This window comes from Trichomycterus rosablanca, chromosome 24, assembly GCF_030014385.1.
Source record: "Trichomycterus rosablanca isolate fTriRos1 chromosome 24, fTriRos1.hap1, whole genome shotgun sequence".
Taxonomy (NCBI): Eukaryota; Metazoa; Chordata; class Actinopteri; order Siluriformes; family Trichomycteridae; genus Trichomycterus; species Trichomycterus rosablanca.
Window position 1 is genome coordinate 6,033,923 of NC_086011.1, and position 20,589 is coordinate 6,054,511.

Below are 20,589 nucleotides of genomic sequence, written 5' to 3' on the forward strand. Positions count from 1 at the left end.
AGTACATATGTGAAAACAAACATTAATGCCTACATAAACCTCAAGGTTTATTGCCAATCCTACTGAGCAATAATACACTTTCTTTACGTTAACAACGTTGCAGGCCAGCAAATATAAAAAATAAAGAGAATCTTCAGCCAAGAAGAATAAGTAATTCTTTGGTATGTTCAGAAATATAAAAAAATAACAACTTAGAACAACGCAAGGTCTTATGAAAGAATAACAATTTACAGCATGTTTCATCTGAGATGAGTAATTTACTATCTGGAAGACTCCATAGAATGGAATTCACAATAAATATTGCGTGCAATAGTCAAGTCCAGTCAGGGAGTGGCCCTGCAGTGAGGCTGTGGCCAGACAGATGAATATTTGAAATATTTATATTCAGACACTGTGGACCTGGGTTCGATTTCCCAGCCAGGCGTCTAGAATCCTGTGTGTGTGGAGTTTGCATGTTCTCTCTCTGTCTTCATGGGTTTCCTCCCACAGTCCAAAAAAGTGCAGTCAGGTTAATTGGAGCTACTACTAGTATGAATGTGTGTGTATGCACACTGTGATGGATTGGTTCAGTACAGGGTCAGTACACATTGTCACTGACCCTGTATTTTCCCCCCCTAAGAGCCACTTTCTTCAAATATCACCTACCATTAACTTTATTCAGAACACCTGTGCACTTGCTCATTCCAGTAATGAAGTTGTATTCAGGTTTTATTAATGAATATGATAACAGGTTTGAATGTGACACCAGGACAAATCAATTCTAGTCACCCTACTTCTTGTAAATATGGGCTGAACATTAATAAACCATTTATTTGTCAGCTAAATGTTCTTAATTATATTAAACTAAGCTGTAATTATATTTTTATGATCTTTTTTGATGTGCTATGAAAAATAATTGAGTGATAAGCTAAGCTTCACTTCAAGCCTCTGTAGTAGCAGCTTTAGGTCAGTTGTAGTGCAAGTTCATCCAAAAAGTGCTTGCCTGTTACATTAATAGTCCATATTGCAACAAGTGGAAAAAGTCATGAACTCCAGAATGTATATGGCTTATGTGTATTGCCAGGAAGAATACAGAATATAAGCTACACTTAGGGAGGCTTTTGTGTCAGAGAAGGATTTTCAAAGTGTCATCCAGTTTAATATTTTATTTATACATAAATTTACACGTGCTCGCAAACTTGAATTTTTTCCTCAAACTGCTTAATAACAAAAGATGAAGAAACTATATATCATGTAGCCAGATTCTCAAAAGTTCATGAAGATTACTTACAGCAGTGGTCATCAACATACGGTAATTACACTGTATGGCCAAAAGTATGTAGGAATTTGTGCCTGTTCAGTCAAAAAGAGGATTTACCACTGGTGCCTGGCTCTCTAATGATGTTCAGTTCATCCCAAAGGTGTTGAGATCAGGACTCTGTACAGGTCATGTATTTATGTACATTTTTCAAATATTAATGCATTCACTCAAACTGTTTTAATGATTCTATGATTTGTAATGGAAAAACATTGCATTTAAATTTCTGTACTAAAGTAAGTCAGCAATAAACATGTTATAATAAAGGAAGAAAAGAAACAGACATTAAAAAAATAATAAAATCACTGTTTTGGGGACAAACCACCCGCAGCAGCTAGTAAACAAAATTAAAACGGAATATTGCTTTTGGGGGTTTTGAAACCATAATTTATTATTATTATTGCTTCAGGGTAAGAGCAATTTTATATAACCACAGAACATTCCTTTTAGATTAAGTTACACTGAGAAACCCAAAATCTCAGCATCAGCCACACACATTAAAGCAGCATGTACAAGGCTTTACTCAGGAACTGAAATGAATGCATACTGCTCTCTGGTGGACACAAACACTTTCATGTTCTTTTCAAGAAGTTCAGTGTAGTTGAGACATTTGTTCAGGCCACTGAAGTCCCTTTATTATACCAAACAAGTGGTCTTTAAGTGGGTTCTTTATATAACTGATTTTATATACCTGTTAGCAATTAATTAGGGGTGTCCAAATACTTTTAGTATGAAATGACCATTGCCAGAAGATATTTAAGATATTTACACAATTCACTTCAAAGATATTCAAGCTTGGTGCGCCTGTCCTGGCTCTAAACCAACTCATATACATGGTTTTATTTAAGGTTTAGTATTGTAATAAAACTAAAGCAAATAACTTTAGACATGCACCGCTCACTATTTATACGATCGCACTGGCAAGCACTGAAATTCTGTTGATTCCAGACTTGGGTTCAATACCGACTTTTTGCAAGCAGTAAATGCAGAACAAAGGCATGTTAGTTGCCCATTTTAAGACGTCTTCAGGAATTTTTTAGTAATATAAAATAATGTTTAATAAAAAAGAAAAATATATTCAATAATAGAATGTGCAGTGAGCTAAAGAATTGTTTGCACTCTTGGTAAAGGAAAAATACTATGAAGAATAGTCTGAGAGACAAACACATGGACATACAGACAAGACAGATAAATAAGAAAGCATTTACACTTGTATTTACAATTGAATTTGATTTTGGTGTGCTTTTATTAATCACTATGACATCATAGTTACTACATTTGTGGTCCAGTTACAAACCCGCTTCTTAAAACTCTTTGATTTATCAATGCCATTATATACAGAAGTAAGTAGCAGTGAGATGTTGGCATTACTCTCTTCAGGATACTTACCAACAAATTTACTGAGAGAAATTTACATCAGCTTGACCAGAGAGTTTGAGTCCTTAATTTCCACAGAGGCTGTGTTATCTTTTGATGATCTTATTAATGGCCTTAACTTCATCACTGCTGAGTGGAGAAAGGCTGTATCCCGTCAGTTCAGGCTTTCCTAAAAAAACAAACATTAATGGTCAGCATTTTTCATTTTTGCAAACTGTTATTCATCTTTGTAATAAATAGTGCCACTGTATGAAAAAAAAGGTGGTTATGAATGCTTGGTTATTTCTATTTTGTGAACTCATTTTCCAACTTGATCTAACAAATCTGTAGCCTGAATCTGTTTTTCCCGAATGCATTCTGTTTTCACAGACGTCAGCTTTAGATATGTTTGCATAAAAAAACAGAATAAAAATGACAAAGGACTATTTTATCACTACAATTAAACATGAACAAGAACAGCTAATACCACACAGTCATTTACTGCATGTAAAATACGAAGATCCTTTATCTTATGTATGTTATATTGATACCTATTTGATTGTAATTGTAACATTTATTACAGAAATACAAAAACGCTCAACAAGAGATGAATGATGAACCATGAATGATTAACCATGGTCATTAAAACTACTTAGCTGTTGTAGACAAATACAAGATTGAAGGCATGCAGGAGAGAGACTACAGATCTATTTACCTTGTAAATCATTAAGACGATTGACTTTTGCTTTTAGTTGTTTCCGTAGGTCGTTAATTTCCTGGTCAAGCTGCTCCTGATCTGTAAAAAATAATAAATACTCAACTGAATACTGTTATTCCTGAAAACATGGTATTACTGCACAGTAAGAGCACAGCATGTCATGCTCACCTTTCTGAATCATAGCTTTGGTGTTCTCAGTGGGAAATTTAATAAACATGTTTCCAAAACAAACCTTGACTTTGTCTGTAAATCAACATAGAAAAAAAAACAACATATGAGAAACTACAGAAGAAACTTTAAAGTACACACAGGGGGCAGTTTATGGATTACATCTGGCTTGTACCTGAACTACTTACTGCAAATCACCAAAGAATTATGCTGACTGGTCACCTAATCAATGTAATAAAAGAATTCTATGCTGATAGTAAGGTTTTAACTAAAATCGTACTCAAATGTATGTTGAGGGTAAATTTGTTCAACATTGGTGCTACAGAAAGAAAATGCCCTACAATAAATAAAACATTCAAAACATGTTTGCCTTTCCTCATATTCTCATTGTATTATATTTTATTTGTATAATGATCTGAAACTATTTAGTGTAAAAAATGCAAACAGAGTTTAAGTAAAAAAAAATGCATACACTTTATTTTGAACAGCTTGGACAGCTTCTAACTTTTGGCAAACCTGTATTTGGATTACATCTGATCATCCAGAAAACTTTACCCTTAGCATAAGGTGATACTTTGTTTTCTGTTCCATGTACTTTTGAAAGAGTGCAGTCAGAACAAGAACAGCTGAGAAATCTTTAAAACCCCACAACTGGCATGACATACAGTTGCACTATACACCATTTTTGACCTCAGCTCAATATGGGTATGTTGATACCCCTTGATTGGTGTCACGGTGTTCCCTAACTACACTTTTCTGCAACTATATGTTAATGTTTGGAGATAGGGGCTGGACCTGTGACCTTAACTTACGACTTACATTACTGTGACAGTATGTTGTCTAAGCAATTCAGGGTTAAGGGTCTTGCTCAGGGGTCCAACAGTGACAACCTGGCAGTGGTGGGGCTTGAACCAGTAGTCCAGTACCTTAATCGCTAAGCTACAACTGCCCCAGACACATTCGACTCTGGTGGGACTCAAACCAACAACCTTTGAATGGCCTCAAATCTAAGCCTGGAAGCCCAACGAGCTATCCACTGATCCACAGAGCATAACCTCATTGTTAATAAATAATTCATTGTTTACTGGGTTACGAATTAGCTTTAAGATCTTAGCTAAACATTATAGTCTCTTATTTTTCTACACGGATTAACTGTGCTTACCGTTAGATGAGGTTCTTAATGCATTCATCGCTTCTCTGTTTCTATTTCTTCTGGAGTCTAGATCTACAATCTAAAGCACATTTAGATTAATTGTCTCAATTCAGTCTCGTAAACATGTTCATGGTCCTTTATATGCTACATACAATTTTGTAAACAGTTTACCTGTTGTTTATCAGACAGAACATCTTCAGCGGCGAGTTCTACCTCTATTAAATAATCCAGCACTCTCTGAGAATCCATCACACCGCTGATACTGGTATATTATGAATGCCTAAAGAGTCATTTACTCAAGAGTCGGTTCTTTGAATTGCTTTTTGTAGGTATCGACAGGAGTCGACTCGCGGTGTCGTTTAGAACTCTGGTTCTCAGTTTTGGCCCTTTTCTGTTGCTCGTTATTCGATGGTACAGTGCTGTTTTAAATACGTTTTAAAATACCATACGCAACAGTATTTGGATATACTCAAACTGCCCTCAATACACTGATGTAAAACTATAAATAAACATATTCCACTCACTAGTTAGTATCTGTTAGTATGTGTCAGGAACCCATTATCGCGACAGTCGAAGAGCCGTTTGAGAACCGAAAGAGTCGATTCTTACGACTGAGCTTGTAATATGACTCGTGAAAAGAGCCATGCGCCCTGCAAAATAACACCGCTCATAGAGAAACAAGTGTTATATGAACATAGTTCCGCTGGTATGATTAAGCGTCAGATAAATTTAATATAAAATATTATTTATTTTATAAATCTGTTGTTTTGCGTAGATTCGAATTAATGCTGTTTTAATACATGTTTCTAACAAGAAGGTCACATACGTGTTGTATGTACAGTGTGTAATACAATTGACCGTTGATACGTCTCCGTGTGCGGAACACCGTGAACTCATTCTAATTTGACATGGTTGTAGTTTTCACAAGTTAATAGGTTTGCCTAAATGGTTAGTAACCCGTCAAGTAGGATCCATCCAAAAACCTGAACTGTAGTCTAGTCCCACAGCCAGACACTAGAGTTTGCTGTTGTTTAAGAGAGTATTTTCAATCAAGCAGTTGCTTCTCCATTGTTGCTTTGACAGTCCCCACTCCTGTCAGAATACCTTCTATTAGATAATGAGACCTGACTGTACAAATGTACTTTACAATAGTCTGAGTGAGGTCTGGCTCGCAGTCACTATTCTTATTCATTCCAAAGCTGTTGTTTAGGGTTATGTTCTGACCATTGATGTATGTAGGGCTACGCTTTGACCAATTATTTATGGACCTTCCTTTATAGATGAACGTATTGTCAGTGCTAAAACCGGAAAGCTTATTTCTTCATTGTTTTGCAACAAAGTTGGAAGCACAAGATGTTTTCACTATTCCACAATGTAACAGTGTAATTTATTTTATTCTAGTTAGTCTATACTTAGCATTGCAAAAAGGGAACTTTACATTTGTGTGTGGCTGGTCAGTCATGGAAGGCCAATCTGTGAAACTCTTGATAGATGCTTCTTGTGCTTTTACAGATCCAGTTTGAAACTTGGCAGAGATTATTTTATTTTACAGCACTTGGGAGTCTCGATCAGTTTATGTGGCCTAAAGCGTCTACATTTCTTTTGTCGCTCCAAGACGTTCTCAGCTAACAAAATTACGTTCTGAGAACGTTCCCCAAATGTTCCATTTTGGTTGTGGGAACGTTGCATTGGAATGTTCCCTCAACGTTATTTTGTCCAGTTTTCTCAGAACTTTTTAGTTATGAAAACGTTCATAGAACGTTACCTAAACCTCATTTGCAACCATAATTTAATGTTCTGGGAACGTTGTCTTGGAATGTTCTAAGAACATTTTAAATAAGGTCCTCTGAACGTTCCCTTAACTCTCAATTTTGGTTGTATGAATGTTTTATTAGAACGTTCCTTCAACGTTATTTTGTCAGTTTTTTGTCCGTTTTCTTAATATTCTCAAGACATTTAATACAAGTTAAAGAACATACCCAAAAACATATTTAAATGTTTTAAATGTTACTTTAACATACTTTTCACATAACTACAGATAATGTTAATCCAAGACAATGTTAATCCCTCTGTCTCTGTGATATATTGGATGAAGGAGATTGCAGGCAGAGAGAGAATCTGTTTAACTCTGCACATTTATTTGCAACATACACATACACACACATTCATGCTTCCAACCCGTTACATGTGCATTTGCTTAGTAATTCTACCGTCATTATCTTATTTAGTCATTAAGTATTTACTGCCACCTTCTAACCGTTAACTAACTTACAGTTATATATCACCAAATACAATTCTGATATACTACAGTCTTGAACCCCCCAACCCCCTCAGACATTACCACTAATTAAAATCACTCTGATAACATTTGCTATGATGGTATAATTCAAACAATTCATTAGATTATATTAACGCAAACGATGCAAACATATTTATTTAAAAAAAAGTTTTAACATCATCAATCAAATTCAATTGAATGAACGAAAAATGAAAAAAGAACAATCCCTCAATTTTTCTATCCCTTATAAACTGAGGTAAAATCAGTTAGAATATATTGTATTTATTATGTGTTATTATTATCATTATCAAGCAATTAATTTCAATTAATCAATGGAAAATGGAAAAATATTAAAATATATTTTAATAAAAAAGTCAACTAGCACTTACTTCAATAGATTTAGGATATGGGCTACAAAACCATTGACGTTCTGTGAATCTGGTTGTGGAGCAGTGTACTAAATGTCAAACTTGAATATGGGCGACCCATCCTTTTGTGCTGATGTGAATGAAGGCAAATACACTGAGACTCTCTCTACCTCAGCAGCCCTCCTTTACATGTGGCCATTTTCCTGGAATAAAAAAACCTGTTTTTAATTTCATATTTTAAATCTGTAGTTAACAGAATGCTACAATAACTGAACACTATGGCATAAATGCAGGGTTTTACCTGGGCTGTTGGTGGGCTTAGGTGGTTTAAAGCACACATATGACCTATTATTTGAAAGAATATTTTGGACCGCCAGTATTTTAAGTGTAACATGCAGGTTAACGTCCACATTTAATTCATGTGTACAGATATGTGTATAGATCTGTCATCAAAGGTGAATTGTCTGGTAAGAGATGTTAAAAGCATTTACAAACTTCTCTATGTTCATTTCTCAGTAATATTATCTGTAAACCTAAAATCATTAAGTCATGTTTATTATAGTGCAGTTCAGCACAATAACAGCACTATAAACTAAGCAATTGCACCAGTCTTAACAAGCATTATTAAGTATTTTAAATACACAGTGAGAAGGTTAATGTTAACGTTTAGCTAACGTCCCAAGTTACTCATTTGAAAACATTTCATGCTGATACCTGGGTTATTTTTGACTTTCTACAATGACCACTTATTTTTAATAACATTTCAGAGATAATATAGTTTTTCATGTTTATTATTATTATAAACTGTTTAAGACTTATTATCGAACTTCAGTGGTTTAGCAGGACGTGACGAATGTCTTTATTTCATTTCTCACTGTAAGTTGACGACAACAGTTCAGCCGTCGATGAGATCTTGTCAGATTCTTGTGTCCTTCAATAAGCACTGACTCAATAACACATGTGGCAGCAATTTAATCTTCAAAGAACTACACAAGCACTTTGGCAGACTCATGTTTCAGAGTAAAAGAACTGAAAACACGACATTTGTATTTCGCTTAAAGTTCTGTGTGGAGGCAGAGACGGTTGGTTAAAATAACGGTCTCAAGTCAAGTGCGGATGTGCGCATGTGCAGAACGAGGAGTCCGACCGTCAGTAGATGGAGACTGACGTGCTGTGTAAAGAAGAGAGCTTTGTGCAGAATAGACATAATAAAGCGCTATAAAGTCATTTAACTGAATGATATGTAATGTAATATTTGTCCTGTATGGGTGGGTTCTGATAACCGCAGTTTTTAATGCAGTTTTTACAAAATCATGAAACATAATGGTTTATCTTAAATATATTATTAAATAAAATATTATATAAAGCAAAACTGTTCAGTAGGAAGCAATGAATTCAGTCTTACAGTGGTGCATCTTATGACCTCTTTAAATCAATGTAAATCAGTTGACTATATATATATATATATATATATATATACAGTATATAGTATATATAATTTTTCCTAATATGCGTCTAAAGAATATCACACACATTTTTCACACAATTTTCACATAAAGTTGTGGGAACGTTCCCTGTTAGCTGGGTTTCCACTTTACAATATGACCACTTACACAAAGTAATTGCCTCAAGTACAGTTAGCTTTCATCTAAATGATGTTAGGCTGAGAGAGAGAAATTTGACAAACTGACTTGATAGATATGAAGCCAACAGAAGAATCATATTACTCTCATTTTAATTGAACATGGCACTAGAAAAAAATGATAATATAATGTTTTGTATTTTTATTTTATTTTCTAAAGAAAGCACAATATAATGTGAAGTGAAAGGAGTTATACAATCTTTCAAATAAATTAGCAATAAATATTTTAAACATTCATTTCATTCAAGAATTAAATCAGTGCACTATGCAAATACCAACACTTATTAATAAACTGATATAGTGTGCAAATGTTGTCCGTGCTACAAAAACATTACCCAATAACACAAAAACAATTATTATAAAATATACACATCATTGCTCTCACAATAAACACATAAATAAATAAAATATATAAATATTAAATTGATACAGTGTGACTGTCATCTTTAATTATAATTGAATTTCTTGAGATGAGATAAAGTGTGAATTATTGAAATGGAATGTATTGAAGTTCCTGATTTCTTATGTAATGTGTAGTTTTAATAAAAAATATTTAAATAACTGATATTGCTTAGTACTGTTCTTTTTCCTTTAAAACGTCTTAATTGTAAGACATCTGTAATGTAAACTATAGGTACAATCAAAGTTTTTATATTAAAATAAGATTAAAAGTAAAAATAAATCACTAAATTGATAAGGAAAGGTATGTGTCTAAAACTGTGGTTAATTAGCTCAATCCCTCAAAATCAAACATCACCTTTACTTGAAAAAAAAAAATATTTACAAAATGTAACTAAAACAACATCTAATTTATATTCACCTCACCTGAGTGTTTAGTCATTCTGAAGCAAAATCATTTTTCTGATCACACCCCTGATCATTTTTCATAAGACATAGCAGAATGAGAGATTGCCAGATAAAATCAGACTAAACTTTGACCTTCATGAAACAAAAATAGTTGGATTTCTCCCAAAAAAAACATGATTATATAAAAACAAACCTTTACACATTACACACTTCAGACTTTTTTAAGGCAGTGGAAACCTTGTTATGAACATGCTATTACAAAGTCTGTGAAAAAACTCAAACTGAACAGCAGGACAGTGATCCGAAAAGTCACAAAAACAGAGCTTGATGACCAGTGGATTTTGCAAAGGTCATCCCACATTCCACTGAGATTCCTCAAGAAAAGAGTCTGGAGATGGAATCTGGATATAATCAGTTCTGAAGATTCTATTATCTTTATTCGCCAATATTATTGGGCATTAAAGAAGAAGACTCAGTAGTAGTATGTTGGCAAAGAAAGATTAAACAAAATATGAATGCAAAGTATAATGGTGATGTGTGACTTTGTTTAGAAAAAAACTAGAATAAGAATAAATTTGCTTTAATAGATAAATAAATGTATTTTAAAATTGTGAGTAAGTATGTGAGAATTTCTGCTTAATCAACCAAATAGGCAGTTGTGAGTTCAGGCAGTGACGTTGGCCGAGAAGGCCTGGCTCTCTCATTTTAGTCAATCCCAGAGGTGTTTATTGGGGTTAAAGTCAAGGCTCTCTGAAGGCCACTGAAGTTCCTCCACATAAACAGGTCTTCCCCAAGCTGGTCCCACAAGAAAGGAGAGTTTTGTGAAAACCTGAGTTCAGTAATTAGGAGGGGTGTCTACATAGTTTTGACCCTATTTAGTAGTTATTTCTTGACCACTAAGGCCTGTGTTGGATTAATGTCCACAAACAAAAAATGTTAAAATTATCATACATACAGTGTATCACAAAAGTGAGTACACCCCTCACATTTCTGCAGATATTTAAGTATATCTTTTCATGGGACAACACTGACAAAATGACACTTTGACACAATGAAAAGTAGTCTGTGTGCAGCTTATATAACAGTGTAAATTTATTCTTCCCTCAAAATAACTCAATATACAGCCATTAATGTCTAAACCACCGGCAACAAAAGTGAGTACACCCCTAAAAGACTACACCCCTAAATGTCCAAATTGAGCACTGCTTGTCATTTTCCCTCCAAAATGTCATGTGACTTGTTAGTGTTACTAGGTCTCAGGTGTGCATAGGGAGCAGGTGTGTTCAATTTAGTAGTACAGCTCTCACACTCTCTCATACTGGTCACTGAAAGTTCCAACATGGCACCTCATGGCAAAGAACTCTCTGAGGATCTTAAAAGACGAATTGTTGCGCTATACATGAAGATGGCCAAGGCTACAAGAAGATTGCCAACACCCTGAAACTGAGCTGCAGCACAGTGGCCAAGATCATCCAGCGTTTTAAAAGAGCAGGGTCCACTCAGAACAGACCTCGCGTTGGTCGTCCAAAGAAGCTGAGTGCACGTGCTCAGCGTCACATCCAACTGCTGTCTTTGAAAGATAGGCGCAGGAGTGCTGTCAGCATTGCTGCAGAGATTGAAAAGGTGGGGGGTCAGCCTGTCAGTGCTCAGACCATACGCCGCACACTACATCAAATTGGTCTGCATGGCTGTCACCCCAGAAGGAAGCCTCTTCTGAAGTCTCTACACAAGAAAGCCCGCAAACAGTTTGCTGAAGACCTGTCAACAAAGGACATGGATTACTGGAACCATGTCCTATGGTCTGATGAGACCAAGATTAATTTGTTTGGTTCAGATGGTCTCAAGCATGTGTGGCGGCAATCAGGTGAGGAGTACAAAGATAAGTGTGTCATGCCTACAGTCAAGCATGGTGGTGGGAATGCCATGGTCTGGGGCTGCATGAGTGCAGCAGGTGTTGGGGAGTTACATTTCATTGAGGGACACATGAACTCCAATATGTACTGTGAAATACTGAAGCAGAGCATGATCCCCTCCCTCCGGAAACTGGGTCGCAGGGCAGTGTTCCAGCATGATAATGACCCCAAACACACCTATAAGACGACCACTGCTTTATTGAAGAGGCTGAGGGTAAAGGTGATGGACTGGCCAAGCATGTCTCCAGACCTAAACCCAATAGAACATCTTTGGGGCATCCTCAAGCGGAAGGTGGAGGAGCGCAAAGTCTCGAATATCCGCCAGCTCCGTGATGTCGTCATGGAGCAGTGGAAAAGCATTCCAGTGGCAACCTGTGAAGCTCTGGTAAACTCCATGCCCAGGAGAGTTAAGGCAGTTCTGGGAAATAATGGTGGCCACACAAAATATTGACACTTCAGGAACTTTCACTAAGGGGTGTACTCACTTTTGTTGCCGGTGGTTTAGACATTAATGGCTGTATATTGAGTTATTTTGAGGGAAGAATAAATTTACACTGTTATATAAGCTGCACACAGACTACTTTTTATTGTGTCAAAGTGTCATTTTGTCAGTGTTGTCCCATGAAAAGATATACTTAAATATCTGCAGAAATGTGAGGGGTGTACTCACTTTTGTGATACACTGTACATCTGACTGATCACCCTAGTCATGCGCCCCATCAACTGACCAATTGGAACTACATTTGACTGTCACTTCTGTTACTTCATGACAAACCCAACATGCTTCTGCTTTCCAACTGATCCTTTGGAACTATCTGAACTTGTAGCATCTAATAATTTTGAGTGCGGCACTGCTGTTCTTCTGTCATACCTTGCTCTCCGGTATTCATCCTTGCTCACATCCCCACAGGAGCGACTTCGTCCCCCTGAGCCCTTCCTTCTTAACGACTCTGTGGTCACATTACCAGAGACATCCTGAAAATTGCATGTAAAACCTGAAGGATTCCGAATGTTCCCAATGGCCTGCATGTGTTTTATATAATTGCTACCGTCCAGAGAATCACTAAGTCTGTGACTGCGGTGTGATCTAAACTGATGAACCCTACTCTCGCTGCTGCTCCGCCTGGGAAGCTTCTGTGTTTTTGTACTTTTTTCAGTCAGCGGACTCAAATGTGTGTGGTGAGAGTTGGTGTATAAGCGACATGCTCCGTTGCAGCCCTGTGGCTGAAGTGAAGAAAGTAAAGCCCAAGGAAAGGCACGCTGGCAATGCAGGATACTTTTTGGAGCACTGAGGCTGGAGTGAGGGGAAGTCCGGGGTCCTTGCCGTCTGGTCCATGTGGACTTGTTGCTTTCCTCATGGACAGTCTGAATCTGAAACCATTCCAGCTGTAACACCCGCTCCAGATATCTTTCCAGCTGGCTGACGGGTCTCAGGCGAGGAATGCCCTTGCCATCCGTATTTAGGTACACAGCCAGCTGCCGGAGACTCCAGGAGTTAAACGGTGGAGGCAAAAAGTCTGGGTAGCTGTCAGAGAAGACGGTCCTTGATCTATACAGATGCCGTGATGATTGGAGGTCCTGAGGATGAATGACTTCTTCACGTAGGTAAAGTTGTGGAGGTTCAGTGCTTGATGGAGGTCTTGGGATTCTCTCGAGTTCTGACAGGTCGCTGCCGCTGTCTGCGTCCTCGTCTTTGGGGTTAGGCTTTACTTGCTCAGTATGGGTCTTCTGCTTGGGTAATTCTGGACTTTGTGCAGGCACAGAAGTCAGTGAAGATGGCAGAGATCTTGGGAGCTTTCCTTGATCCTGGTTGCCGTTTCTGCTTTTTTCACTGTTACGTCGGGTATTTTGCCTGTGGCTTCTATTCTTAAGACCATTTGTGGAGGTCACCTGATAATTTGGTTTAGTGATGACCTCTCTGGGGTTTCTGTAGGACAAAGATGAATGTAAAAACACTTAAGCATGCACTGACCACCACTAATGAACAAAAGTCCTTTGAAAGAAACAAATAGTTGAACATACATAGACGCAGCCGTGACCATGATCGAGTTCCTATCAGATCTTGTTCTTCTTCCTTTTATGCATAATCCCTAATGACACAAGGAAGAATTGTTATTAATCTTAGGCTTAGGATCCAAACTTTTGTTTATTTACCATCTACTATGAGTTATAAGGTCTACGGTCTTGCGCTCTAGCACTTGCATAGACGTTATTTATGTTTATGTCAAAGTACATACATTCTTATTTACCAAATGGTCTTCTTTTTCTGCACCTGCTTCTGAAGTTTGAGAATGCACATCTGGGTTTTTACTTCTCCGGCTGTTAAATACAATTAGTTGTTAGTAAAGTATCTTATTTGCAGTAGCACAACTCAAAACATCATCATTTTAGGCTGTACATGAATAATACAAGTGCAAATAAACTGACAGGGACTGCAGGTAACTTTAGCTGAAATCCACTCCCCAAATAGCTGATCCTGCTAACGCATTTCACGGTTAGTGGGTGGGAAGTGATTTCAAGCAAGCCAGAATATTAAACCCTCTCTGAAGGGGGCTGCCTAAATAGTTGTTGTAGAGTTTGCATTATCACTGGACTCTAGATAACTGGAAAACTGTGATATTATTATTATGATAATGTAATGTACCTAGCCCATTGGAAGTCCTGTAAACTGTTTAATCTGTACAATACATCCGGCCACCAAATAAATTTAAATTTTTCATAGCAACCACTTGGCTGGAGACTTGGCAATGTCAGAACTTCAGAATTAGCTGTCTTAATCACACAGTAAAACTGCCAACCAACCCCGCTCTCCTCTAATTCCAGTATTGTAATCTACACTCACTGAGCACAATTATTAGGTACACCTATCTGGTATGCACATTCATTAATTATATTTTTAAGTTGCACCTACTATACAGATGAACTTTGTGGTTATCCAATTACTGACTGTTATCCAAAGCGCTCTGTACACTTTGTCACCCATGTACCCCATTCTTTAAATAAAAGGGACCAGCATAGGACTCCCAATAACCAGATGTAAATATAGTTCCATGGTAGTGTGTGTTCTTCTTGTATAGGTATAGCAGGTGCAGTGGTGTTGTTAGGATTTTCAAATACTGTCTAAACTTACTAGATATAAACACATATCCTGTTACTACTCATGTTGGCTACATGTTCTTTTTTATGTGCAACATGTTAGTCTTTCTTTAGTCTTTTATCAATGCACAGTTTCTAATCACAGATCACTGTTGACTTTCTATTGCTGGTTGTCCCCCCAGGATTGATGCACTCATGCCAGTACAATACACTACCATGTCACAACCATTGCAGTGCTGAGAATGGTCCATCACCCAAATGATCAAATTATATAAACGTATAATTTATATGAGTATAAAGCAACAGATGCGACATGATTGTATATTCTAAAAGTTAATCTGTATGGTAGGCATAGCTTTTAAAATAACCCAACCAATGTATGTACGTATCAGACAGTTGTGCTTCGGTAAGTGTATTGTATGTAATTTATTTTATTTATTAGGATTTTAACGTCATGTTTTACACTCTTTTGGTTACATTTATGACAGAAGGGTAGTTACAAGTTACACAAGATTCATTAGTTCCCAAGTTTAATGTCAAACACAGATATGGACAATTTTGTATCTCCAATTCACCTCACTTGCACGTCTTTGGACTGTGGGAGGAAACCGGAGCCCCCGGAGGAAACCCACACAGACACGGGGAGAACATGCAAACTCCCCACCTGGGGATCGAACCCAGGACCCTCTTGCTGTGAGGCGACAGGGCTACCCACCCGTATTGTATGTAACAAGCATTGTAAAGTATTTCTTACCTTGGTGCATGTCGGGAGGGTTTGTTCTTCACTCGGTTGTTGAGATTTTTGTAATCACTGTGCATGGTCCTCTCTTGCAGCATTGTCCCCATCACTGATGCCTCTTATACAGCATCATATAATACTGTATTATTAACATACGCACAAATACTGTGTTTAATGTGTATATAACAGCCCCAATAATACCCACCAGTCATCACCTCGTCTAATCCCTCACATCCAGACACCAGATTGGATCTTATTTGGTCGTATTAAATAATTCAGCGTTACTAGATCACCTATCCGTAATGAGACACTCCAGCCTAATTAGTCAGTATGTCGGATATCATTTCATTTCCTATCTGCATCCAGGTCACTGGGTTTAATTATCTGTACCCCAAATCTCAACGCGTGTTTACATAAACCCCCTAATCCAGCTGTTGTTGAATGGGTGGATTGTAAATCGCGCGCGCGGGTTTCTGGGAAATGTAGTTGAAATTTGTGCTGCTCCGGCAGCTCTGTATGTAGAACACAGGATCTGTTAGGATTTATTTTCGTTAACTCAACAACTCATGCTAAAATAATGTAGTTAGCTCAGTTATTATTTATAGATATGACCGCAGTCGGTCTTTTTCTTGTCATCGGTGCTTGTGTCTAATAATAAAGCCGTTACTCTAAAACTACACCTCCCACTGGAATCTATATCTAAATGTCAGGGGTGGTGGTGGAATCTTCACGTAGTCCAGTTCAAACACAGCTGTACAGAAATGCACTGCAAACGACCACTGAGGTCCTAATGAGGTAGGATTTTAAGATTTAGAAATTGGTTCTTGTATATATTTATTTAAGTACTTAAAATACTAAATAAAACATGCATGCAACAGATGAGGTCAACAGTTTACATTGACCTGTTGGATACATACTGAGAGGATTTTAATTATTTTTGTCCTTGAGTCATTAAAAAAAATTATTTTTGGGTTTTCTGAAATAAGAAAAACATGCAGGGACAAAATGTATGTACAGAAATTTAGATTTTAAGTATTAGATTAATTTGGCTTCCTAATTTTTGTTGGTGATTATGATTACTACAGCTTTTGATTGACTGTGTCCATATAAATAGGGCTAGCTCACGGTGGGTCAGTGGGTCACCTCACAGCAAAAAGGTCCTGGGTTTGGTCCCCAGGTGTGGCAATCTGGGTCCTTTCTGTGTGAAGTTGTCTGCGTGGGTTTTCTCTTACAGTCCAAAGACATGCAGTTAGGTGTTTGACATTGAACTTGTGAACTGATGAATCTTGTGTATCGAGTAACTACCGTTTCTGTCATGAATGTAACCAAAGTGTGTAAAAAATGATGTTAAAAACCTAATAAATGAATAAATAACAGCAACCGTTAGACTAGGCCAGAAACATTGCAACCAGAAAGTCAAGATTTGTTCAGATCTCAAAAAGCATATTGACGTTTTTGCTGAGCCATTTCCAAGCAATATCAGGGATCAAGATATTTGTATTGACTTGCCGAAGATTTGTGTTACACAGACTTTTATTAATTGCCAGTAAGTTTAGCCCAATACTGTAGCTTCTCTCAGATTTGAACAGAAGCCGTGTAGCTAAATGTCATTTATGAGTAATGGATTCTTATTTCGAATACTTTTTCGAAGAGCAGCGTTCAAGCTTCAAACTCGTATTTGCTGATCGTCTTTATTTTTGAATATGGGACAATTAAATTTTCACTAAACCCATCATGGTTCCTCTAAAGCTCTCCTTAGCTATAAAAAACAGTGCCTAAAAGATTAACAACTTTGCTTTTCCTATTCCACAGCTTGTGCAAAATGTCAGTGTCCATCCCTAACCCATCACCTGGAAAATCCGAGCCAGCTCTGCAGATCTGGAGTGGACTCGGCGAAATGTCTCGTCCTTCCAGGACCATCCGCCTCCGAGACATCTACGACCCAGAGCCTCCTCCCCAAAGGAAACCGGTGGCGATACGACCCCCAAGCCCTCGACCTTCTCCTTCAGGGGGGAGTTTTCTCCGCCAAAACTTTACCTATAATCCGGAGTCTGGCACCATAACAAGAAGACGAGCCCGCTCTCTCACTACTTCAGATGTGCAGAAGACACGCAGAAACTCACAGGTTCGATTTGTGGACTGTCTAGGCCTGGAGCTGGAACGTGTCAAGTTTTTTAGGGCTGGGGAAGACCCCACAGTGCCAGAACATGTCATTAATAGGTTACTAGCCAGTTCAGAGCTTGCATCAGGAAAGCATTTGGAGCTATCCTTGCCCTTCTTCCAACCATTCTTCTCTGAGAACATAGTTTCCCAACCGGATTTTCTTGAGCGCTTGTGCCGTCAGCGTGTTTGCCTCGAGCAGATCCATTGCTCTGAGCTGGGCATCACCGGTACAGTACAAGTCCTCAACCTGGCCTTTGAGAAGCAGGTCAGTGTGTGCTACTCGTTCACAGACTGGAAGAGCAGCACAAACATAAAAGCATGCTGGATTTCTACAGTGCATCGGGACAGACCAGAAGTGGAATCGGATGTATTTCGGTTTCGCTTGCCTGTTCCACCGTTCATCCTGAAACCAGGAGCCACTCTGGAATTTGCAATCTGCTATTGTGTTCTCGGGACTGATTACTGGGACAACAATAATGGACCCAACTACAAACTGGCCTGTCATACTTACAAACTTATTGTGCCCAAGGAGTGTGAGGATAGCATGGTACACTTTACCTAAAACGTTAGCAGGAGACGTCATGAGATGAGCAATTACAGTTCAAAAGTTTACATAGCAGTGTTGAAATTTGAGTTATTTTTTACTGTTCTTTTCTGTGAATGAATCATTGGAACACATACTTCCAAGTACTGTGACGAAAGTCATCCAGACATAGATAGAAAACTCTTAACATTCTACCACCTGCAACCTCCTGCCTTTGCTGTTTTATCAATTTGGCACATATTCATAACTGTTGTGTCCAAATTGTCAGGCGAACACCAAATATTGAATATCTGGCAACCCTGGCCTAATATTTTCCTTCGCACACCAAAATAAACAGCAGTAAATGTTCATATATAAACGTTGGTTTTATTTAGATTTGTTGTCTATGAATCTGTTACACTTGGCTGATGATAATCTTAAAACACGCTAGCACACCAGAGCAGACATTTCGAACTCAGCTCTGCCATCCGGCTGGGCTGGGCGGCTACATGAACGATTGGATGTTGTTCATACAGGGTGAGAAGCCGGAGAGGGACCTCATAACTGATGCAATTACAACCTCTGCCGGCTGGTTGATGGCGCCTGCACAGAGTCAAGGAATAATGCGTTGATCAAGGTGTGGCTCTCCGTACACAAAACGTATCCACATATGAACTCGCCTTGTGCAGGTGAAAAGATGCTGTCGGCTACTGCACATGTGTCAGAGGGGGCGTGTGTTAGTCACGCTCTCCTCAATCAGAAGTGGAGATCAACATCAGTAGAGAGGAAGCGTAATGCAATCGGGTAATTGGATACGACTAGATTGGGAGGAAAACTAAAAAAAATGCAAAAAAAGAAATTAGAAATACACAGTAAATTTCCATTCTCTGGTGTTTTGACCTTTTTTGAGTTAAACAACAGTAGCTCATTTTCAGATCTTTTCCGGGATTAGTGATTGCTCTTCTGTTTCTGCTCATTACATAACACACTGTTTTGGCTGAGTGAGTATTCGTTTTTGCAGATTAAACTCTCTCATTATTGTTGTAGCTGAAGAGCTGTTATTTCCTCTGCATGACCTTATCAACGTTCAGCTTATCCCAGCTCTCTAAGCATGCTGGAGGAGTCTGTCAGCTTGTTACTGGACTGTTGACCTGCTTTCAAAACGGTCAGCAAGAGCTTCTTATTTAACATGCTTAGCCTATGCTGACATAAACAAGGACATAATTCTGAATGTTTGATTGTGACCTACTGTCATGTTTGGTTTTGGGTGCAGCCAAAATAAAGGGTATTTTTTGCTTTTTAAGACAACCCAATTTAAATAAAATGCATACATTGTAAACCCTGTTCCTTTTATTATTTTATTATTGAATTAAAAAGATAATTAATGAAAGGCATTTGTGAGTGTCTGATTACATTAAAATACTAATCCCTACCCATTTTTAAGCCAAATCTATAAACATGCACAAGCCCCAATTTACAGAGTAAATTACAGAGAAACACAGCTTGGTAGGACTGAGAACGCTTGCAGGGTTCAGTGTATCTGTTACAGTTATTTTTGACCTTTTGCTAACATAGAGACGGATACTCATTCATGTGACTTGCTTACCCCAGTAGCAAGGATACACAACATACAGCATGATAAAAACAAACATGGTATAAACTTTTAGCTTTAGTATTACAGTTTTAGTCAAAAGTCTGGACATTCCAAGTCAAGTGAACCTAAGGTACAAACATAAATATGAACTTTTTCTAATAACTGTGCATGATTTCTGTTTACTAGCTAAATTTAACATAAACATAAATACGAAATGGGTGGCACGGTGGCTCATTGGGTAGCACTGTCACTTCACAGAAAGAAGGTTCTGAGCATGTTTTTCCCATGTCCACGTGGGTTTCCTCCTGGGGCTCTCGTTGTCTCCCACAGTCTGGCTGACTGGAGATACAAAATTTACCTAAGAGTGTGTGTTTTCCTTGTGATGGACTGGCGACCTGTCCAGGGTGTTTCCTACTTTTTTTAGCCAGTGAATTGCACCCACTGTGCCCCTGACCAGGATAAAGCAGTGGTAAAACAGACAATGAATGAGGGAATAAATATGAAATGTGCCATAACATTGGTACATGGTCATATATTTAGACCTGGTGACTTCATTTTAAAACAGTAATCAAACAGTAATGTGTTCAAGTTAATACTTAGACTTGCACTCCACAGCCATTCCCATTACCTTGTATAGGCATATAATATATATATAGGCATATACCACCGTGGGACAATGGTAGCATAGCTTCATAGCTAAAGAAGATCTGCTGTACTTCACTTTAACCTCATTTTAAAATATTTAAGTTAATTAGCCAGCAAAGTTACCCTTAA

General features: G+C 37.8%; 3 protein-coding genes across 3 annotated transcripts; 1 reads left to right on the top strand and 2 right to left on the bottom strand.

Annotated features, from left to right (window-relative positions):
• Nucleotides 1-2,507: 2,507 nt before the first annotated feature.
• On the bottom strand, nucleotides 2,508-5,219 carry pdrg1 (p53 and DNA-damage regulated 1). The gene is made up of 5 exons (XM_062986859.1): nucleotides 4,864-5,219; nucleotides 4,702-4,771; nucleotides 3,540-3,614; nucleotides 3,369-3,449; nucleotides 2,508-2,843 (listed from the first exon to the last, which is right to left on the bottom strand). The coding sequence occupies exons 1-5, from the start codon at nucleotides 4,939-4,941 to the stop codon at nucleotides 2,761-2,763; spliced, it is 387 nt and encodes a 128-aa protein (XP_062842929.1). The 5' UTR covers nucleotides 4,942-5,219; the 3' UTR covers nucleotides 2,508-2,760.
• Nucleotides 5,220-5,239: 20 nt separating this feature from the next.
• fam217bb (family with sequence similarity 217 member Bb) lies at nucleotides 5,240-15,642 on the bottom strand. Its single transcript, XM_062987185.1, has 3 exons — nucleotides 15,551-15,642; nucleotides 12,572-13,627; nucleotides 5,240-5,342 (listed from the first exon to the last, which is right to left on the bottom strand). The coding sequence occupies exons 1-3, from the start codon at nucleotides 15,640-15,642 to the stop codon at nucleotides 5,240-5,242; spliced, it is 1,251 nt and encodes a 416-aa protein (XP_062843255.1).
• A 1,715-nt stretch (nucleotides 15,643-17,357) lies between these two features.
• ppp1r3db (protein phosphatase 1, regulatory subunit 3Db) lies at nucleotides 17,358-19,160 on the top strand. Its single transcript, XM_062986941.1, has one exon. It carries the CDS (start codon nucleotides 17,358-17,360, stop codon nucleotides 18,258-18,260), a length of 903 nt encoding a protein of 300 aa, XP_062843011.1. The 3' UTR covers nucleotides 18,261-19,160.
• Nucleotides 19,161-20,589: the final 1,429 nt, after the last annotated feature.

What these genes read in the sequence shown, in the direction of transcription:
- fam217bb (XM_062987185.1), bottom strand. Translation starts at nt 15,642, where the DNA reads ATGGGGACAATGCTGCAAGAGAGGACCATGCACAGTGATTACAAAAAT. An exon ending in CCCTCCCGACATGCACCAAG is followed by an intron (nt 13,628 to 15,550) that starts GTAAGAAATACT and finishes TTTGTCCTACAG; the next exon opens with AAACCCCAGAGAGGTCATCA. An exon ending in GATGAATACCGGAGAGCAAG is followed by an intron (nt 5,343 to 12,571) that starts GTATGACAGAAG and finishes GTTATTTTGCAG; the next exon opens with GGCGCATGGCTCTTTTCACG.
- ppp1r3db (XM_062986941.1), top strand. Translation starts at nt 17,358, where the DNA reads ATGTCAGTGTCCATCCCTAACCCATCACCTGGAAAATCCGAGCCAGCT.
- pdrg1 (XM_062986859.1), bottom strand. Translation starts at nt 4,941, where the DNA reads ATGGATTCTCAGAGAGTGCTGGATTATTTAATAGAGGTAGAACTCGCC. An exon ending in ATTAAGAACCTCATCTAACG is followed by an intron (nt 3,615 to 4,701) that starts GTAAGCACAGTT and finishes GTTGATTTACAG; the next exon opens with ACAAAGTCAAGGTTTGTTTT. An exon ending in CAAAGCTATGATTCAGAAAG is followed by an intron (nt 3,450 to 3,539) that starts GTGAGCATGACA and finishes TATTTTTTACAG; the next exon opens with ATCAGGAGCAGCTTGACCAG.